This window comes from Phascolarctos cinereus, unplaced genomic scaffold (assembly GCF_003287225.1).
Source record: "Phascolarctos cinereus isolate Bilbo 61053 unplaced genomic scaffold, phaCin_HiC Scaffold_4;HRSCAF=312, whole genome shotgun sequence".
Taxonomy (NCBI): domain Eukaryota; kingdom Metazoa; phylum Chordata; class Mammalia; order Diprotodontia; family Phascolarctidae; genus Phascolarctos; species Phascolarctos cinereus.
The window spans coordinates 393,716,050-393,737,634 of NW_027555847.1; the positions used below are offsets into that span (position 1 = coordinate 393,716,050).

Sequence of the window (21,585 nt, forward strand, 5' to 3'; positions counted from 1 at the left end):
TTCTCTTGTCTTCTCCTTCCCCTTCTTCTTTTTCTTTTATTCCTTTTCTTCTTCCTCTTCCTTTTCTTAGAGTATGAATTAAGATTAAGATTGGCATGTTTAAGCACTGCTTAGCCTTATGGTGGCATTTAAAGGTAAAAGAGATTGCTGACTCTTGAGTTAATATTCTTTGCTGATGTCAAGCATCATCAGGGACCAGCTTCCATGGAATCCTGTTCTCGTTCTCTCTCTCTCTCTCTCTCTCTCTCTCTCTCTCTCTCTCTCTCTCTCTTCTCTCTCTCTCTCTCTCTCTCCCCCTCCCTCCCTCCCTCCTTCCCTCCCTCCTTCTCTCTTTCTTCCCCCCCTTTCTGTCTGTCTATCTTTCTATTTTCTTTCTTCTCTTTCTCTGTCTCTGTTTTTGTCTCCCATCTCTCTCCAGCACCTGAAGGCTGTCCTTTTCTGTAGCATCTCTGCCCTCAAGTGTTATCACTGCATTTTGGAAAAAAAAAATTCCTTGATCCTCTGGTTTGATTGTCTAAAGAGCACTGGATTTGGAGGCAGAAGATCTGAGTTCAGATCCTGGCTCAGCTACTTACTAGCGAACTCCATTACTTATAGTCTCGGTTTCTTCATTCATTAAAATCTCTAGTTTTCTTCCAGCTCTAAAGCCTATGATCTTATTCTAAGTGAATGGTATGAATACTATAAACCTTCCTGCCAGCTCCATTTTATAGCTGAGACGGCATCACAGAGAGGGTAGGGACCAATGTCGAAATAAAGATTTGAACTCAAGCTTTTTGATCATAAGACCAGTGCTCTCTCCATTATACCACACTTGCTTTCTTGTCAAAATGAAGTATTTAAAAAAGGGCCTTATTGAAGTCTGGAGCTATAGTTAGTGCTAAATAAATAGTCTGATTCTAAAATGGGTGTGGACACAATAGAAGATGATAGAAATCAATCAATGAAGCATTTATGCAGTACCTACTGTGTATCAGGCATTGGAGGTAGGTATTGGAGATAGGAAGACAAAATATGAAGCAATCCTTGCCCTCAAATGGCTCACTTTCTATCTGTGTTATGATGCTCCAGTTTGATCATGACAATTATTTCTGAAAACTTGACCCACTATGTTTGAAGCCCTCTGAGCCCTACACATAACAATAGCAACAACCAAGGATGAGGAATACTTTTTTGTTGTTTTTTATTTTTGAGCCTGGAAGTGCAGCGGCCAACTGTGGGCCTGTTCCACTGCTGATTGGCATTGAAAGATTTGATCGTTAGTCTCTCCCCACTCCAGTCCATTCTCTACTCGGCTATCAAAATGATCTTCCAAAAGCATAGGTCTGACCTTGACCCTTTGGACTTCTTTGGACCTCTCCATCATGCCTTCCTTTCCCAGGAAACTCATCACTGGGCAATCTCATTATCCTGCAAGATTGATCTGTCTGGTACTCACAACTCATTAGGACCCTCTGAAAGGAGGGCAGAGACATGGACTCTAGGGCCTCTATTTAAGGAGGGGGCCTAGCATAGTCTTCTTCCCATTCTGTTTTTAAACTTCTTTGGACCTCTCCATCCTGATCCCATGGCAAGTACCTTTCCTCCCCCTTTCAGCTTTATTTTTTTTGTGTGTGTGTTGTCTTCCCCTCATTAGAGTCTAAGCTCCCTGAGGGTAGGGACTATCTTTGTTTTTATTTGCATTTGTATCCCCAGCACTTAGCACAGTGCCTGGACATAGTGGATGCTTAATAAATGTTTATCCACTCACTGAATGACTGGCATTCAAAGCCCTTCATAACTTGTTCCTCCCGCCACCTTTCCTTTCTCATGTCATGCCATCCCCACCCTTACCACTTCATCCAGCATCACTGGCCTCCTTTCTGTTCTTTGATCAAGACATTCCATCTCCTGTTTTTAGTTATTTTCACTGGCTGTCCTCTTGCCCAGAATGTTCTCACTCCTCATTTTTCATTCAAGTCGCAGCTGAAATCTCACTGTCTATAGGAAGCCTTTCCTGATCCGTCTTAATTCTAGTGCCATAAATTTTTGCATGTTGGGCAATCCATGGTACTGCGAGCTCTTTGAGAACAGGGACTATCTTTTGGATTTCTTTATATCCCCAGCACTTTGCACACTTCCAGGTACATAGTAGGTGCTTAATACATGTTTATTAACTGACTTAGCTACTTTGTTTCCAATCCGGGACCTGTTTGCTCCTCCTTAGGCTGGCAGATTCCCTGCTCCAGGGGTTTACCAGAATTAGTGCAGACACTACATTGGCTTTAGTCCTATCTCAACTCAGAACTCAAGCAATCTACTATCCTTAGCCTTCTAAGAATGTTAAGGTGCAGGGATTGCAGACCTTTACTGTGCCCAGTGACAAACGATTTTTAAACAACTACTGTTTACGTGGTGCTGTCTAATGTGTGAAGTGCTAGGTAAGATGCAAAGCTTAGATGAGACATCATCTGTAATGATCTTATACTTTAATAATGGAATAAGACATGCAGATAACTGTCATACATAATATTGCATAATGAGAATGCTGGAGACTCATAAAAGAAAATACTGTGTGAGGTCTGAGCGGAAGGTTGTTTTTCATCATGACCTTCTTGATCAAGGAAAAGATTCATGGAGAAAGAAGAAGAGGATGAAGACTTTTAATGGATAAATAGGAATTCAACAGGTAGAGATGGGAAGGGAGGGCATTCTAGGCATTGCAAGCAAACTCATGGAGCTATGAGAGCCACTGCCTGTTCAGGGACAGAGAGCTGTCCTGTGTAGTTCTAATGCATTCCTTTTGTAATTTAACTAACTTTTTCTTTAAAGTTTATAGCTTTTCTTTGTAATCTCACCAGCTATCATGCATTCATTTATCTTCACTATGTTGATATTTCTCAAATCTACTTTATTTCTATCCTCTCTCTGACCTCTGGTCTTATCTTCGGTTGCTCTTTGGACACCTTTAACTGCACGTCCTGCAGACATCTCACATTGGCATGTTCACAGCTGAACTCATCATCTTTCCCCCCAGATCCTCCCCTTTGCCTAACTTCCCTATTATGGTAGAGGGTATTACCATTCTCCCAGTCATCTAGGTTCACAACCCAAGTGTCATCCATAACCCCTTGTTCTCTCCCCATAGCCAATCAATGATCAGGTCTAGTCATTTTTACCTAAATAATACCTCTTGTTTATGCCCTCTTCTCTCCTTTGACATTCCACCCACTACCTTGTTATGGGCCCACATCATCTTACACCTGAACTACTGTAATAGACTATTTCGATAGCCTACTGCTTTCCATCTCTCCCCCCTCTACTACATTCTCCACTCAGCTGTCAAATCCATCTGTTTTCCTAAAGCACAGGTCTGACCATGTCACATACTTCCCCTCCCCATTCAATAAACTCCAGTGGCTCCTTATCACCTGCAAGATCAAATACAAAACCTCCTGTTATCTAAAGCCCTTCATAACTTGTCCTTCTCCTACTTTTCCAGGCTTCTTACATCCTATTTCCCACCATACCCTCTTGTGACCCAATTACAGTGGCCACCATGCTGTTCTCTGAACAAGACACTCCATCTCTTGTCTCTGTGAGTTTTGACTGGTTATCCTCTATACCTGGAATCCCTCCTTCTTCATTTCCATCTCCTGCCTTCCTGAGCTTTCTTTAAGCCCCAGCTAACATCCCATGTATACAGGAAACCTTTCCTGACCCTCCTCAATTTTAGCACTTCCCTCTGTGATTACCTCTGAGCTACCTGGTCTATGTCTTTTTTGTATGTAGTTGTTTGCATATCTCTTCTATTAGCTTCTTTTACCTTTCTTTGCATGCCCAGCACTTAGCACAGTGTGTGGCATAAAGCAGGTGCTTAATAAATTCTTATTGACTATTAACAGCATGCTATACTGTGGGAGAGTTTTTTGGGCAGCCTGACGATCTCGTGAGCATTCTGAGCCCAGGGCTAGGGAGGAAGCCTAGCGTTAGACAGGAAGCACAGGTGTTAGAAGGCCTGGGTTCAGGTTCCACAGTTGCCTCTCATTTGCTGTGCGATGTTGGGCAAGTCAGTTTCCTCCTTTGCAAAATGAGGCGTTAGGCTAGATGATCTCTAATGTTCCTTCTAGCTCTAATTCTGGTTCTAGGAGTGTAGTTGCTGAGGAAGGGAGGAGGAAGATAGGAGAAAAGGAGTGGGAGTAGCCCCCAAATTAAAAAAGTTTGCCTAGAACCAGTCCTAGCTGCATTTTTATCTTCCCACCTCCTAGAAACCAAATGGGAAGAAACCTTTTCCAGAATAAATCAGCGGCCACACTCTTGCTAAGTCTTCCTATTCCCACCCTGCCAGGAGAAGGGGACTTCTGTGACCCTTGTGCTTTATTCACCTGTCCAAGGGAGCAGGCCCCATGAGACCCACTCAGAGTAATCTTGAGGAGGCTTCCCCTAGGTCAGAGGGGCCTGCGTCTTCTCTTGTGCACAATTTCAAGTTCTCAGTTCACAGTTTCATTGTCTGTCTATACCCCTGCACAGCCTATTAAGGAGATTTCTTCTTCTCTGTGTCTGAAAGGCCATATCTTTGGTCTTGTGGTCATGGCAGGGAAGAGCAAAGCAGACATTCCCAACCACACCTTTTTACCACACATTTGCTACAAAGAACAAGTCTTTAAAAAAGGGGAAGGAAATAAATGCAACTTTCAATAAATTAATTTTAATGTCTGAGAGGTGGTTGCACATATATATATATATATATATATATATATTTATATATTTCTGTATATCTGAGATGACAAAAATGTGATTCCATCAAAATCATAATTTATAGACAAAGTTTTCAACACAAGGTGATTTGAAAATATATTTCATAGAATTGATCAAGCAATATTACAGCATGTAATGGAAATGAAGCCCTATCCTTATGTAGGAATTACCTGCCAATCCTCCCAAAGGCATCTGGAAAAAGGCTCATTAAGGCACGTAATTATTCGTGATTAAGATCACACAAAGTTCCAATTTGATCATACCTTTGCAAATTAACATTCCATACAACCAGCTTAACAACTCACAACTCAGCTTCCATTTCAATACCAAGAAAATTCTTCCCCTTGTTCTTTTCACCATAGTAGATCGATATCACAGCATACTGAACATTGTTAACAAAATTAAACTGGGTACAAAGTATCCAGAACCAAGAACCAATGATTACTTATATTTATGAACTTTATCTTTGTACAATGAAGTAGGCTAAAGGTATGTATTAAATAAATAAGACATTTAAATTCTTCCCTAATAAAAATTACATAACACATTTTTTCCTAAGGAATATACATTCATAAGATTTTTTTTACATTCCGTTTTACAGTAATGATAAAAATGGTGAGAATGTGCTATTTATCAAATATATCTACAGTAATAAGATTCATAACACTGTGTAAATATACTAAAAACCTACTGAATTCATTCTTGAGAATGTGAAATGTAAAAAGAGAAATATCACACCTTCCATGAAATGAGGTCTCCTTGTTCAACAGAAAATATTCTTATTTGGAAATTCTATTCCCTACGCAGTTGTCGGGTAGCCCTGTATTTTACACAAGCACAGATAAAAAAATATCTGCCTGGCTACTAAAGGACAAACCACACACACAATAATAACAAAAACAAAAGGTTCAAGTAAATAGGTATTGAATGAATGAATGAAACAATAGACAAATGTGTTCTCAAGTCACGGCTGAGCTCGGCACACCAACATCCAGAAGCAGTAGTGTATGGTTGGGACTGGACAGCCAAAGAGATTGTTTTCCTGTCTTAACAGCTGATTGTGCTGAAAATGTTTGGGTAGACTGTGCTGCAGTCCAACTTGTTTGCACAGAGAGTTGAAAATATCTGATTGTCTGTGCTATGATGCATTTTTTTAAAAAGCGGTCGCTTTGTTTTTAGATCATCTGGACAAGGGCTATGTCAGCTTGAGCCTTCCAGCACATAGGTTGCAGCCAGGCAATTAAGTAGGCACTTTGGAAGACAGATTAACTCTTTCAGGTGATTAGGAGACTTTTCAGTGCACAGGAGTGATGATTCTTTAGATGACACCTGAACAGCCTGAAACAGTGCTGCTCTCAGAGTGCCCAGGATATTTATTGCCAGACTGGGAGACTGTATTTATCGACAACATAGAAACAGCCATTTTCTGGTCTAATTATGCAAAGAGCCAACCAGCTGGTCCATTGCTGCTCAACAAGTCTGATTAAGGAAATGGTTAACCTAACAGGATCGTTATGGTAGTCAAGAACACCAGACTTGCTTTCAATAGGGCATTTTAAGTTCCATATGTGTAGTTTGATTTTTGCACTGTTGCCATCATGCTGACTGAAAAGATGGCTGGGAAATATGAGAACCATTGAAAAGAATGAAAGATCACTAGAAGAGATTTCCCACTATAATTACCACTTTTCATTACGCATTGGGATATATGATAAGTCAACATGGGTCCCCTGAATCGAAACAACTCCATATATTAAAAGGAAAAAAACAAGACAGTTATATACCTATAAGCGGGTGTCAGTCCTGTCCTCCAGTGACAGAATTGTATAAGATATCTGCTGTATTAGCAAAGAGCCAACCTTCAGGGCAACTCCTTTTTTTAAATTTGGAATAAATGTGTGTAGGGGTAATCTGTGACTGGTGTACACTATGCTAAATATAAATTATTCAAAGCGTTTTCTTTGCTTTAACTGTTCTGAGAGCATATGCTGGTAAAAGATAATCACAAATCAGAAAACAATGGTGATCAGCAGTCAATTTCGTTTTCCTGATCAAAAGGTTTGAGAGTACTGGTTGCTTATATCATGTCTATAAAAACATTTTAAAATTATTATAGTCTACCTCTTGTTATCTCTCCCCAAAACAGAAGCTTGAACAACGCAGCTTGAATTCTGCTTGACTCAGATGTGAACCAAGGCGCCATTTATGACTTGGTGTTCAAAAGACGTTCAACAGCAGAGACGTGCTATACATTTCCTAAGTGTACAAGCTGGTCAATGTTCCTTTTCTCTTTGCTACGTGGAGAGCATGGGAGTTCTTTTGTCACACTGATCCCACTCTTCCTCTCTGGTCCCTGCTCTTCCTCCTTTCATCAGGGATACTTTGGGGCCACCCAATACAAAATGTTAACCCAGAGAAGGTTAATGTTTTCTTAAAGGTGAGCAACCCTCCCAGTCCCTTTCAGGAGTCATCCAGAGTTGAAGAATCATCACAGCTATTCTGAGATCCCTTTCTGCCTTTCCTGAAATCATGTCCTGAAGATGAGGTGGGGCTATTTTCACTTAAGTTGTCTTAACGACTCTCCTTGTTCATGGGTCATAGGGGTGTGGAGGGAGGAGAAAGGAGAGGTTCAGCCAAGGGTTTTAGTGCAAATTTCTGAATTGCTATAGAATGATTACCCTGCAGGTCTCCTGATATGGTCCAGCCTCCCTTTGGCAAAAAGTAGATAGACTTTACTATCTGGTTGTTTCCACTTTTCAAAAAGACATGGAAAAATGATTATGGCAGCTACACAGCAAAAATAACTCATCTAATCAGTCAAATCAGTATAAAAATCGGTCAATTTGTTGGAAGAGAAAAAAGTCATTCAGTCAAATTGGTTACTGAACATTATGTGTTAAAAGACTTGATTTTAAAAGTTTTAAAATAAGGTTTGTAACCAGCAGTATTAGCACCATGAGAACAGGAGAGAAATGGTATCCAGAACATACCTAGGGCCATTCTATAGTTGGGTACCATTGTGTTGGTAGGCATATATTGTTAGTCACAGTGGTCTTCTCTCCCTCCCACCCCTCCACTGGTCAGGACTATCCTTCCCATGGCTTGAGCTAACAAGCCATTTGACTTTATTCTGGTGGTGTCTTAAACCAGTGAGCTCAGGCAGGTGAACTGCTCCTTAAAAAGTGCTTCCCCAGACCCTGACGAAAGCCGAAATCCTTGAAGCAGTCAGGCCTTCCACCTTAGTCCTAATAGTAGTAGTCATAAGGGGTGTTCAGTGATCCCTTGCAGAAATATAACTAGGCTTTCTTTTTATTGTTGCATTCTAAATAGGAATACTTCATCAAGGGGAAGAGGGGACAGGTAGCTTAAAGCATTGGTAAGATAAAACTAGACCCCTTACTTGTGGTTTGGGGCAGTAGCAGGCAGACTTTCAGACAGTTATTATGCAATATCTGAAACTATCAAAGTTGTTTGGTCTAATCATTCACTTTTATGTGCTACCAGGAGGTGAGGAGACAGAAGGTTTTATTTCTACTTTATTGGTAGAAAACAAGATATGGAGGTCAAAGGACCTGCCTAAGTATGCACAGTGGCAAAACAGTGTTGAACTATGATTTCCTTGAGGCCTAGAGACTCTATCCTGTGCTTGAGCCAATGTTGAACTTGAGTTGACTAATATGGGAAACTTTGATGTCAAAAGATGAAGATACATAATTAAGTCAAAATGTGCTATGTTGAAGCAAATGAAATATACAACAGTTTGTTGGGGAGGGGGGAACATGCATCGTACCCAAGGAACCCCAGTGCACTCTGGAAAAGTCCTGTGAGCCCAGTCTCACCTACTCATCTGGTAGCTCATTCCAGGAGTGATGGGCGCACCTGAGAAGTCCAACATGGAAGATCAGGTGAGAAGATTGGTACCTCAGGGCCAATCCTTCTAAAAAGTTTAGCTGTTGGGCAAGAAAGCTTGACAATAATCACTCTTTTGGAAAACAAGGGGATTAACAACCATATGTTGTAATGGCTCCTTGCTTTGGGGTCTGAAAGAATTAATTTACTAGGGAGGATCTGGCTAAGGCCGCTCTTGCTCAGTTGAGAAGACATGATGGGGCATAAACTACAGTTATGATTCTCTATCCCCAAAGTAGCTAGACTTCAGATCTTGAAAAGCTATAAACATCTATACTAATATTCAACTTCTCTATCCACAGTACTTGAGAGTTTTTGCTTCCTGAGTCATCGAATTGTGGCACTTGAATAAAGCAACACAAAGGGATAGAGGAAATAAGACTAATTGAGTTGTGCAAAAAGATTAAGAAAATATACAGCAAATGGGAACATGTGTGGTCACAAAGTTGGTCAATAAATGATAATCACTCAGATTCAGCTAAGTGAGCTTTCTGATGAAAGGGACAGGAAAGATGTGAGAACTATTACTATTTAAATGAAAACAAAAATCAAATTTGTATCTGACTATTCATTGAATATTAGCTAAATTCCACAAATACCAACACCAAAGGTCCAACTCAACCTCTTTTTTTTCTGACTTGTTCATTACAGCAGAGGAATCAACTATGTGCAAAGACTGCAGAGGAGGAATCTGTTCATGGAAGAGTTTCCCAGGTGAGGCTAATTGCATCTCTCTCTGAGTCTGACTTTTGGATGGTCCAACCAGATGGATCAAGAATTAGCTGTGAGGACCATGACTGTTTCATCATCAAGTCATTCTCTATTGCTCAATCTCAGCATCACTGAGAGAAATCACTTATATAATGAGGAATCAAATTCCCCAAGTGAAGTGAGTTTTTCAAGGATTCAATGACACAAAACAGTCAGAAGTAGGAAAATGTCTGAAGAGTTTCCCTTGGAGGAAAAGGCACTGATCCATCTCGTCCAGAGGAGACCTGAGATCCCAAAGAAAAGCTAAGTAGTTGTTTGAAGACAGCAGCTTTATCTTTGTTTTGTACCTAAAGCTAAGGTGATACCTCTCCCTACCATATTCCTACTTTCCCCCCTGTGACGTTCCCCTCTCTGCACCCTTCTCCATTGGCTGGATTTTATTTATGAGCCCAGTGGGCAGGGATGCCCCATGGGCAGCACCCGACACAGTTCAACTACAGCAACCACAGCTGAAGATGGCAGTGATTTGGGAGTTCATGACTGTGCCCCCAATCTTGTGATGCTCCTCCGTTCTCCAGTCCCTGCAGAGGGCATATTATACAGGCTCCTGGGGAGTCAGGACTGAATCTGAGCCCCAGGCAAGTGATGCCGATGAAGTGTTGAACCTGAAGACTCCTGTGTTCCCTCTCATGCTAATGAGGAAAGGGAAAGACGCTAGCTAGAAGTGCCCCTGCAGGACAAACAGACATACCTGTGAACCTGAGAGTTTCATTTTTTCCCCTTTTTTCAATGGAGAGCTCTAATTTTCCCAGATTCAGTCCCTGCTCCCCCTCTCTTTTTCTATGTCCAATGACTGTTTTTTTCCTGCTCTCTCTTGGATCACAGCTGTGTCTCCTCTTGTTCCAGAGAATGTGGGAGGATGTGACAAGACTGAGGGAGGGAAGCAAGTTTCTGCAGCTTGGGGTAGCGTAGAGGTTTGGGCCTGTGGAATGACCTCCGGCTCTGAACGCGCCTCGCTGCTGCTGACCTCAAGTGTGCATGCATGTTCAGCAGGGTTCTCTTCTCCTGGAGGGCCTTGGGGGCAGGGCCCCCCAGCTCTTCTTTCAGCCCTGCAGGTGGATCTTGCTTGGGGTTCGCTGACTCCGCCTTGGTCTCAGGACCATAGCCAGGGTTCATAGGAAGGGGATTATTCTGACTAGAGTTGTTTGTAGGGCTGGTCTCAGGGGGCTTTCCATCATAAGGCTTTGTGTATTCTGAGGCAGGCGGCAGAGTACTGACTCCTCTATTGTTGAGGGAAGAATAGTTCTGTGTCCATGGCCTTTGGAGACAGGCTGGGAGGAGAAGCAGGGGCTTCTCAGGGGGACCCGAAGTGGGGTTGGCTTGGTCAGGTTTCCAGGAAGGCAGTTTTTCTCTCGGAGAAGAATATCCTGTCAATGGCACATCAGAGCCTGTCTCACCTAGGATAGCAAATGGAGACACAATAAATAAATAAATAAATAAAAGAAATATTAAAATTATAGCATGTTAGGGCTGGGAGGGCCCTCTGGTTCACCTAATTCAATATATTCTTTTTACATGAGGAGACAAGCCTAGAAAAGTGACAAATCACACAGCTAATTAGGGATAGAGCTGGCCTCAAACCCTGGTCCCCTGACTTCCAAGTTAGGATACTTTCTAGCCACAGTAATAGCGGACATTTATGTAGTGCTTTCTTATGGCATAGTAAGACTTTACATACCTTCTCTCCCTTGATCCTTACCACAGCCCTAATATCAGCTTATATATATATATATATATATATATATATATATATATATATATACAGGCACTATTATCCCAGTTTCACAGATGAAAAAACTGAGGTCTTGAGGGTAATGAGAGACCTGCCCAAGGTCAAAATCAAAGATGAAGTGTAGCCATGGATTTGGAGTCAGAGGATCTGGCTTTGAACATCAGTTCTGTTACTTGCTGTATGTAGTATGGGCTGGTCGTTTTACCTATGCAGGCCTTCTTCCTTCTTCATCTTTATAAGGGGAATATTTGGGGAACATGTAGATATATGCCTGTATTTGCAGAGCATACATTTTATTGGGAAAGATAAATACGTAAATAATTAGATATATCAGATATATCTATCTAGATATATATCCAGAGTTAATGGAAGGCAATCGGAAATGGGAATGCATTAGCATCTGGGGGTGGAGAGACTGGGAAAAAATTCTTATAGGTGTGGGATGTGAGGAGAAGGAAGTGTCAGAAACTAAAGGGTGGAGCTGAGAGGACAGCTAGGGCAAAAGAACGGGAACAGGGGATGGAGAGTTGTGTGGCAGGAATCACCAGGAGGCCAGGGTGGCTGCATTGTGGAGTTTGTGGAAGGCAGTGAGGTGTAAGAAGACTGGAAGAGGCCTCCTTGAAAAGTCAAAAAGAGAATTTTCTATTTTATCTCAAAGGTGACAGGAAGCCACTGGCAGCTCATGGAGCAGAGGGAGTGACATGGTCAAATTTCAGAAAAATTGCATTGGCAAATTGAGTAGAGGATGGATTGGAGAGGGGAAAAACTTTAAGACCAGTGAGAAGGCTCCTGAAGTAGTCCAGGTGAGAGGTGATGAAAGACTGAACAAGTGCTGTGGCTAAATGAGTGGAGAGAAGGGGGCGTGGAGGAGGAGAAAGACAAAGAGTCATGATGAGTGAGAAGGAGGAGTTGAAGGAGACACCAAGGTTCCAGGTCTGGGTGGATAATGGTGCTCTCAACAGTAATAGGGAAGTTCAGAAAGGGGGAAGTTTTAGGGAAAGATCGTGAATTCTGTTCCACACATGGTGAGTTTGAGGTATCTACGGGACATCTAGCTTGAGATTTTCAAAAGGCAGGTGGGGATACATGACCTGGGCTCAGAAGAGAGCAGGGATGGCTATACAGATCTGGGACCTCCACACATAGTGAGGATAACTGAGTCCATGGGTGCAGATGAGCTTGCCAAATGAGATAGTATAGAAGAGGAGATTAGGGGGCCCAGCACAGAGCCTTGGCAAGCACCCATGGAGAATGGGTTTGACATGGATGACCCTTCATCGTATACCCCTCCTCCACATGTGCTGCTTCCTTTTTTGAATGTAAGCTCCTTGAGGGCAGAACTGTCTCCCTTTTGTATTTGTGTTCACTGCACTTAGAACAGTGACTGGCATATAGTAAGGGCTTAATAAATTCTTTTCATTCATTCATTCATTTGTTCTGACTGAATATTCTTTTAATACCTCCTTCTTCCTTTAGAGTCCCTCTTTATATCAAGCAACTGTAGGTTCAGGGGGTCTCCTTTTCTTAGATTTATATTCAAAAGCTTTGTGGACACCAGTTGACCTCTTTGAAGTTGACTGAAGACACCCTATCAATTGAGTAAGCTTACAGCATTCATCTTGGCCTGTCTTCTACCTGTGCAAATTATTCTCATTAAGTTCTTCTTGAGGGTGGGGACTGCAACTTAGTCATCTTTGTATTCAGGGCCTGGCACGGTGCCTGGTATACAGTAGGTGCTGAGTCAATTCTGTGATTGCAGGGTGGCAGGGTGCCATCTGGCTGATGACTTGGGTGGATGCTCAATTGACTCTCGAGCTTCTGGAAACAGTACCATGTGCCCTTCCCCTTCTGTGGCTGACAATTTACTCTTATTGTGTAGGCTCCTGCCCAGGGGTAAAAACAACAATGTTTTGTCATCCAGATAGGGTTCTGACCAGTAAAGTCTTAGAGTAGAACCCTGACAAGTTGGGGATTGGGGTGTGGTGGGTGGGGTGCAAGAGGAAGGAAGGTCCTGGATGCAGCCAGCCCATCCTGTGGCTTTTGCCCTGAAGTTAAATTCTTCTTGATTCTACTTAGCCCTTAACTCTCTTCAAAGGTATGTGCTCAGAAAGCAAGGTGACCTCACCTAATCAGGTTGAAACTTGCAAGTATCACCCTGCAAAAGGGAGGTTTTACAGGGAGAGGAAGAAGCAATTCGGTGTTGCTTGGGAATGGGCTACCTGGCTGCCCGGTAGTCCCTGGGGCAGTGGGGAGGCCCTCCAGCTCAGGGAGAAGGCATGAGACAAAAGCCAGCCAGGGGCAGCAGCAGAATGCTTCTTGTGAGAGAGAGGCAGACCTCGGCAGACACCCCTGCCTGGTCACCACGGACAGAGAAGCTTGAGAGCGGTGGCTTCTCCCATTGTTTACCGACCCTTTCCAATTCCAAACTACTGCTAATGGATAAGGCACAGCTTTTTACACAGAAATCACCTAAGTAGGCCTGATAACAACAGAGGGTTGAAGGAGAGAAAAATGATCTTGTTTCTGTTTCAATTTCTTTCTAAACCAACATGAAATTTAATCAGAGTCAGAATTCTACCATGGCTCAATTTGGGGAAAGGTTTTATTTAATGTTTAAACTCAGCAAGAGCCTTTAAATCAAAGGTTCTCAACTTTTTTTTTTTTTGCATCATGGAGCCCTTCTGTACTCTGGTGAAACCTATGGACCTCATCTCAGAAAAATGCTTTTAGCTGTATAAAATAAAATACAGAAGCTTGCAGAGGAAAACAACTATATTAAAATCCAGTTTCCAAAATATGTTTTTTAAAAAGTCCACAGATTCCACATGAAGAACTCCTGTTTTAAATGAAGCTAAAGCACTTGCTATTTGTGTCATTAGAAACAATGAAAAATTCCTCTCCTTTCTCCAAATCTAAAACTATTTATTAAAATGCTATTCTTTGAAGTTGCCTCCTGAAAATATAAGGCTTTGCCATGTTCCTGGACCCACCTCAGTAGTCTTGGCAACAGAAGCCAAGACCAAGGTTTAAGGCAGGCAGAATTTGGGCTCCATGTCAGCATTGGTAAACAAAGCACAAATAGAAAATTGCAGGAGAACTCGAGAGTATTGATGTTTTCCTTTTGGTTTTTTAATTGTTTTCTATTTCTTACTTATTTACCTATCCATTCACTTATTTATTCATTTATTAATTTGCTTGTTTACTTTTTTATTGCCATGGGTTAGGAGAGAAGTAGGTTTGGCTACACTGGAAGTGAGAAACTTACGACTTCCAGGGCTTTCATTTCATCCTGCCTCAGTCCCATTCTTTTTTAACAGGACTAGTCCCTGCTGCTTCACAGACTGATACTTTTCTTGTATCATTTCTCAGGGACTGGGAAAAGAAAGAAAAACACAACAGGTAGCTATAAGTGTCCTTAGAATTTTAAAGCACTTTTTAATTTCTAAGCATGAAAAAAGAGAGAGGACCCAGTGTTGATTTCTTGTACAAGTTCTGGGGGTGCAACCTTGGGGTTGGGAAGGCCCGCGACACTCTGCTTTCTATCCACTCTTCTTAGGGCAACTGACCTCTAGGTTCATTAGTTCATGACTCTATGCTCAGCCTTTCCTAAATGGTGATGTTCTACTGGGATAGAAGCTGTGGTGGAGCTGCTACAACCCAAAACAAAGGGCAGGAAGACCCCAAATCCCTTCAAAGTGTCCGTCCAATAGAGGGGTAACTGCCCTGCTGGTGCAGTGCACCCCCCCAGCAGAGTTAATAAAGGTAGGGTCACTCTGGAACCGCTGATTCTCCCCATGGTATTGGTATCTCTGGTTCTTCCATCTTCAGCAAAGGAAGCAGAGCCTCCTACAGCAGGTCGAGGTCCCCAGCCATAGCTGAAGGAAGCCACACTTGCCTGCTTGGGAATTGTATTGGATTCCTGTGATTCCTAAGTTTAATACTCCACCAGGGAAATATAATCATACTGTGGTTTCTGATCTTGTTGGGTTTTATTGTTTTACTCCTTCAGTAAATTAGGCACTCTTACACCTGTGTTGAAATGAGATCTGCTGTTCTTTTCATGAACCTTTCCAATGCCCATAGTAGTTTATGTGTTAGGTGAAAGAAAAAGCAAGATCCTTCTTTCCCCTGGGACCATGACTCTCTCTCCTTTGCCAATTCCTCACCTTAGCTTATCCCCTTTGACTCTCAAATCTGAGGGCACAGCTATATCTTAAGGTCTGAAAAGCTTTCAATGAAAAGTCACTGACTATGGCAAAACATTAGCTTCATTTTAAATCATGTCTCAAGTAAGGTTTGCTATCAAAGAAACAAATTATAGGTAGAGTAAATAAAAGTAACTTAAATGAGGAAGCACATTTGTACATAGAAAAGCACTATGTGAAAGGCACAAGGAAAATCTTTAAATCAGACTGTGTCTACTGGGATTGACTATCAAAGGCAGAAAGAGCCTCCATCCACGAGGTGCCAGGTGTGGTTTCCTTGGGAATGAACACAACGTGCCTCCGTGACCAGCCAATGTGCGCATTTAGACCACAAGAGAAGGAAAGAACAAAGTGGGAAACAGAGACAGAGAGGCAGAGAGAAAATTCATCTGAGGAAGAAAGAGATGAAAGTTTTGTTAGGTAGCTACAGCAGGGGAGATGAGTTAAAAAGAAAAGAGGTTGCATTAAAAAAAAATTACATATGTGTAGATTCTGGAAGGAAAGACGGAGACCGCTCCTGTGGACTGTCAGCTAGCAAAAAGGAATCGACTGACTTAGTGCTGAGCCGGATTGGTGTGAGACGTCTGAAGTTGCTGGGAGAGTACGGAATCTGCACGCGTGCCCTTTGCGACGGCACCACTGTCTCCTCAGAAGATAGCCATGGTGGTACCTTTGTAAAGACACTCTGGTCCTCTTCCGTTGAAAAAACTGGGTTATCAATTCCTAGGAAAGAAGGGCAATGGGAGGTTATGTCAGTGGTAGAGACATTGCTCCTATGTCAGTCCCGAAGGAAGCACAGACCTTGGGAGCTGGTTATGGTCAAGTTTAGAATTGTGCCTTGTCACCAGTTCCTGGTTTATTTACCTCATGGCAGGAACTCCCTGAAAAGAAAAGAGCCACTTGCAATAGAGTGATGACATTACATGGACTGGATACATGACTCCTCAGCCCCAAATGCCATGGACTGAAATCACCCCATCTATAACTATCTTATACTTAGCTGTATCTCAACATAGCTCTTAAATGGACCTATTTAAAATTGAGGAATATCCAATACCTAATCTTATGATTCTCAGAATGATGATCTCAGGTAAAATAAAGCTATTTCGTGAGAATTTGTTCTCTTCTTGGTAAGCATAACAAACATTTTACGTATACACACCAAAATCAAAGCATTAAAACACACACTCATGCACATAGTAAAGAAACATCTATAAAAGTTTCCTTCTAATGACTTATTGTGGCATGGCAATGACATTAGCTTCTCCATGACTGGGCCAGTAGAGTGCAAGCTTTGGCAGATTTTATCAAGGTGCCAAGGCCTAAGATGGATTTTGTCATCAAAATACCAGACTAACTGACTGAGTTCAGAGATACTCATCACCAGATTGGCCTCAGGGTGATGAATTCTCTGGCCGTAACAACTCCTGAAGACTATCTACTATGCCATAGAAGGTTTGTGATTTGTGCTGGTGTATGGAGTATCCACTCCAATGGACAATCATTTCTTGGGTATCAAAATAGACACACATGTCTACACCTATCCACCTCCCCTCTGACTCTCTATCTTCCTCATCCCCATCCCTTCCTATACCCCTTGGTCTTACTATATCACTAATGTCTTTCTCACACTCCTAATTTGGTCGTTTCCTTATCATATGGCCAGCAACTTAAATGTCTTTGAGGCATGGACATATTTCAACATATAGCTCCTAAGCAATCTCATGATTTGTAAGACATTTTGAAATCCAGAGGATGTTCCCAGTCTCTGTACTGCAACCTCTTCCATGGGAGTTCCTTCCCCTGAGTGATTCCCTTCTCAGGGGCAGAAATACCTTTACTCTTCTTACCTGTCGTTGAATCTGTGGCTGTGTCTTGAGTAACACTAGCTAGAAATTCAGTTCCTCCACTCATTGGCTCAGCTTCATATTCATTAGTCTCTTCGGGGTCTGAAAATTCCAGTTCTAAGGGAAGAAAAAACTATGGACAAAATTCTGTATTCCAGAAACACAGGATTGAGCTCATCATCGTGGTCAATGATGGCCATTCAGGACAATGTTCAAAAATAAATACTACTTTTCATGAAAATGTTGTGCATAAGCTACAGGATTTTTCATCTTGGGTCCTCGTCCTAGAGATCAATAACAGTTACACACTCATGTCCCAGAAACAGTCTTAAAACAGGGAGACTGACATGCCTTACAAGATGGTTTCATGGGTTGTGGTAGCCATAAAAACCACTCATCACCTGGTGGCCAACCTTTTGATGATGAGACTTTCTGAGCTAAGGCTGGTTCCTGGATGACAGACAGAATCTGTTGCCAGTCCTACTGTTCTGCTGGGGATGGCCTTTAAGGATCCAGGTCCCCTCTGAGTCCTGAGGAGCCATCAGGGGAGAACCCCAGTGGAGGACTCGTAGTAAAGCACTAGAACATTGCTTCTCCTTGTTCTAACAGGTTCTAGTCCTTACAAGCCTGTGAATGTCCCAGCCAAGGGGTGACTGTGGTTGAGGTGCAGGGCTGGATTTGGAAAGACTTGCGCATGACTCCTGGAACCACTCCACCACATCCCGTTACTGACTGGCCTCTCAACAGCTCCTATCTCGTATACTCCTGAGAATTCAGGAGGAACATGGTCATAGTAGAACTGGGGAAAGAGCTGCCAGGGGGCTCTGATACCCTGCTGGGGAATGCACTACAGAGTTGATTTGCTTGCTGGGAGAGGAAGCCAGTTTTCCAGAGTCACTTGAAGAGCTTGAGGTGGGAGCTTCTCAAGCAGTATTCTCCTCCTGCCTTATCTCCTCCCTCCTTCCTACCTAGCAATATCTGCCAGTGGGTAGATCTGCCAAGAGCAGTCATAGATTTTTTCTGTAGAATAAGTCATTAATTAAATAATTACCTTTCTCCTTAAAAGAAAAATCATGAGTTGGGCTTTCCATTGGTATTTTTCCATTTGGTATGCTGCTGTTTCTCTGTAAAACAAAAATGGAGTGACAGTTCAGAGTTTATCAGAGACACATCTATTACTTCAGAAACCATCGTACCGAATGCACAGAACCTTGTTATAGTAATAGTTGATGTTTTCTTAGAACTTTAAGGTTTCCAAGCACTTTATAAACATTATACAACTGATCCTGACAACAACCCAAGGATGATGATAATAATGATAAAAACAACAACAACAATAATAAATAACATGTATGTGGCATTTTAAGGTTTTCATATATTATCTCATTTGATCAATCCTGTGAGGTAGACCCTATAAGTATTAGCATTGCCACTTTATAAATGATGAAATGGGAAGCTCAGAGAGGTTAAACATCTTGCTCATGGCCACACAGCTGGTAAGTACTGAGGGTAGGATTCAAACCCAGGTCTTTCATGCTCCATGTTCAGCATTCTTTCTACTGTACCAACCTGTGTCTCATTCCAGTGTTCTCTTCAGGGTCCATGACCAGTGACTGTCCACGTGAGGTGAAACTATCTTATTAATTAACTACGTTATTCTAAGTAACTAACTAACCTCAGTAACTAAATTCTTTTGAATGGGGTCCAAGATGGAACCATCTCCTACTGAATTCAGGAAACAGTATGAAAATTCTACCCCATGTAGTTTACCTTGAACGCTGTCCCAGACATAGTTACGTGCCTTACCCTCTTCTGGCCGCGCTCTCTCTTGTAGAGTTTGGCAGTCTTTTTGGTTTGATTTATTCCAAGTTTGGTAGATTTGAAAGACTCTAAGCGCTTCCTCATTGTTCTATGGAAAATTTCTTTTTCTTGTTTTTCATCTTCATTTGATGGTAACTCATGCCGGCTGTAGAGATGTTTGTACTATAGAAAGGAAAGGGAAACAAATGAAGCAATAAAGGAACAGGTAATTAAGCTGGGCCCAAGTCATGCATACACCTTAGAGGGCTTTGGATTACTTATGAACCCTAAGGTACTTCGTGGGTTTAACCAACTACTCTCCAATGACCAATACTAGGGCTTCCGTCCCTCATCACCTCTGACCTGCTTTCTGTTCAGAACCCTTCAATAAATCCACTCTGGTGCATGAGGACCTTGAGTTTTGCAATTTATTATTTCAGGAAAAAAATGCAAAACTGATGGGCCTAAGTTGGAATACTGCAGTTTACTGTCTCGTTGGCTTTTGCAGAAGCAAAAGAATGATGTAGCAAAACCCAGGGAGTTTCTTTAGAAATCACTCATTGACCCTCACAAGTCATTCACTCTTTCTGGACCTTCCCAATCCAACACAGCGGAAGGGCCTACAGATGCTAAGTCATGTGCTCATGAGTCTGTGGAGCTGCAGAAAGAAGGAAGCAGGGCTCAGATGGAGCAAAACCCTCTGCTTGCTCACGGGGTTGACCATGCTGGATAATGTTGACAGTCAGCTTGCTAGCTACCTCTCCCTACTGGTCCCCATCCCTTTCTACCCCAACTCCAGCCACTTTGGGGTGGGGCGTGAGAGGGGAAATGTAGGCCCTGAGTGTGTTCACAGCAGCCCTTATTTGCAGATATGTTGGGGTGGAAGGAAAGGTACCCTTTTATATCAGCTTGCTTCCTGCTTTGAGAGGAGTTATGCTGAATAGTGTTATTAATTTGTTCAAGTCTTTAGCCTATCAAAGAAGTCCAAAGTATCAGCACTAACAAAGACGCCGGCTATGGCATATACAGTGACCATTCACCTCTTGTCTGGGTTTGTAGAGGTATTGCTGCAGTGTATGGTGAGTGACAGTGTCCTCTGTGTCCCGAATACTTCTTCTCCTCTGCTGCAGAGCCTGCATGTCCAGGCAAACGGTGCTGACATTTTCTCTCCTAAAATAAGAAACAAACAAAGTATCATTTCTCAACAACAGGTTGAGTATGAACTGCGGCGATCACCAAAGAGCATGACTCTGCCAGGGCCTAAGGCCACAATTCTTTCATCCCGAGTCACATTCCTTCTTAATTCACAGGTAGAAAAGTGCTGCGGCTGACTCATGGTACCAAGTCAGGACCTGGGCCTAGTCTCCCCGTTTAGAAAAGGAAAGGGCTAGGGTTGGGAATGTCTCTGGTTGCTGCTAGCTCTAACACAATATGCTCCAGGAGCAGCAGAGCCAGAGTGATGACTTCAGACACTTTCCACTGTTACCTTTGATGCTTGTCCCCTAAATCCCCGTTTCATTTTATTATCATTTAGCAACGGGAAGACAAACAGAATTTGACTTCATTGGCCAATAAAACAATGTTTTATATAACAAGAAGGAGACTGGATTGATGTAGCTTTCCCCACTATTTCCCTTCTTCCCTTTCTGAGTGGATTCTTGCCAGACACACAACTGAGATTCAGTGTAAGGGATCCAACTGCACCTTCGCCCAGGACTAAATACATAATAGAGGCACTCACTGATTAACTGACTGTTATGATCGTCCCAGTTCTCTAGAGAACATTAGACACCAAGGGACAAGGATTCTTCCTTTCCTATCAGTTTCTTTTCTTCTTAGCTTCCAAGGCTAGGGAGAGTGGATGAGAGAAGACGGGCACGGATCACTCCTGACCTATCCACACATGTATACCCAGACATTCATCCATCTGGCATATTTTCTACTGAAGGAAAACCCAGTGAACAGAATACTTACAATAAGTAAGAGACTGAGGCTTCTACGGTAGATGGACGAGGTGTGTTGAAGTCCACATTGACGATGTTATCAGTACTTGGTGAACGGATGAATGCCAGAGAACCTCTTCGCTCTCCCTGTTATGGATTTGGAGAAATATTGCATGTTAGTCAAACTGAGCAGTGCACAATACTGGTTGTGGGGCTGGAAATTAGCCGTGACTCTTTGCTAATAAGGACCAATCATTTATAAGCTCACGGCCCTCTCCTCCTAGGCTACCCAATCATCCTCCTGGGAATGAAAGGTCAATCTAATCAAAGTTCTGAATGATAGGTATGGCATATCTGCAAGCCCAGAGAAGAAGGGAATGCTCCTGCCACACTATTTGCAGCTCCCATGATGGAGTCAGTATGGAGACAGCTTGAGTTGTGGAAAGGGCCCTGGCCTATGGGTTAGGGGTCTGGTGTGTGAGGCCCAGGTCCAATGCTTCCTCATCTGTGGTGTGGCTAGGCACAAGCTACCCTGTCCTAACTGCTTCTTTTAAAACAAGGATAAGGATGCCTATACAACTCGCCTCATGGAATCGTTGTGAGGAAAGAACTTCATCAGCATTAAAGTGTCTTGTTAGTAT

General features: G+C 42.4%; 2 protein-coding genes across 2 annotated transcripts in view; both read right to left on the reverse strand.

Moving 5' to 3' along the window:
* Positions 1-5,644: 5,644 nt before the first annotated feature.
* LOC144456546 (uncharacterized) lies at positions 5,645-15,677 on the reverse strand. Its single transcript, XM_078151767.1, has 2 exons — positions 15,653-15,677; positions 5,645-10,814 (listed from the first exon to the last, which is right to left on the reverse strand). Exons 1-2 carry the CDS (start codon positions 15,675-15,677, stop codon positions 10,237-10,239), a joined length of 603 nt encoding a protein of 200 aa, XP_078007893.1. The 3' UTR covers positions 5,645-10,236.
* Positions 15,678-15,829: 152 nt separating this feature from the next.
* The window catches only part of SLC9A3 (solute carrier family 9 member A3), a 117,250-nt gene continuing 111,494 nt past the window's right edge, over positions 15,830-21,585 (reverse strand). The window contains 6 exon segments of the mRNA XM_020985668.2: positions 15,830-16,077; positions 17,205-17,318; positions 18,253-18,325; positions 19,008-19,184; positions 20,042-20,171; positions 20,976-21,091. Of these exon segments, the coding sequence (XP_020841327.1) occupies positions 15,830-16,077; positions 17,205-17,318; positions 18,253-18,325; positions 19,008-19,184; positions 20,042-20,171; positions 20,976-21,091 (858 nt within the window).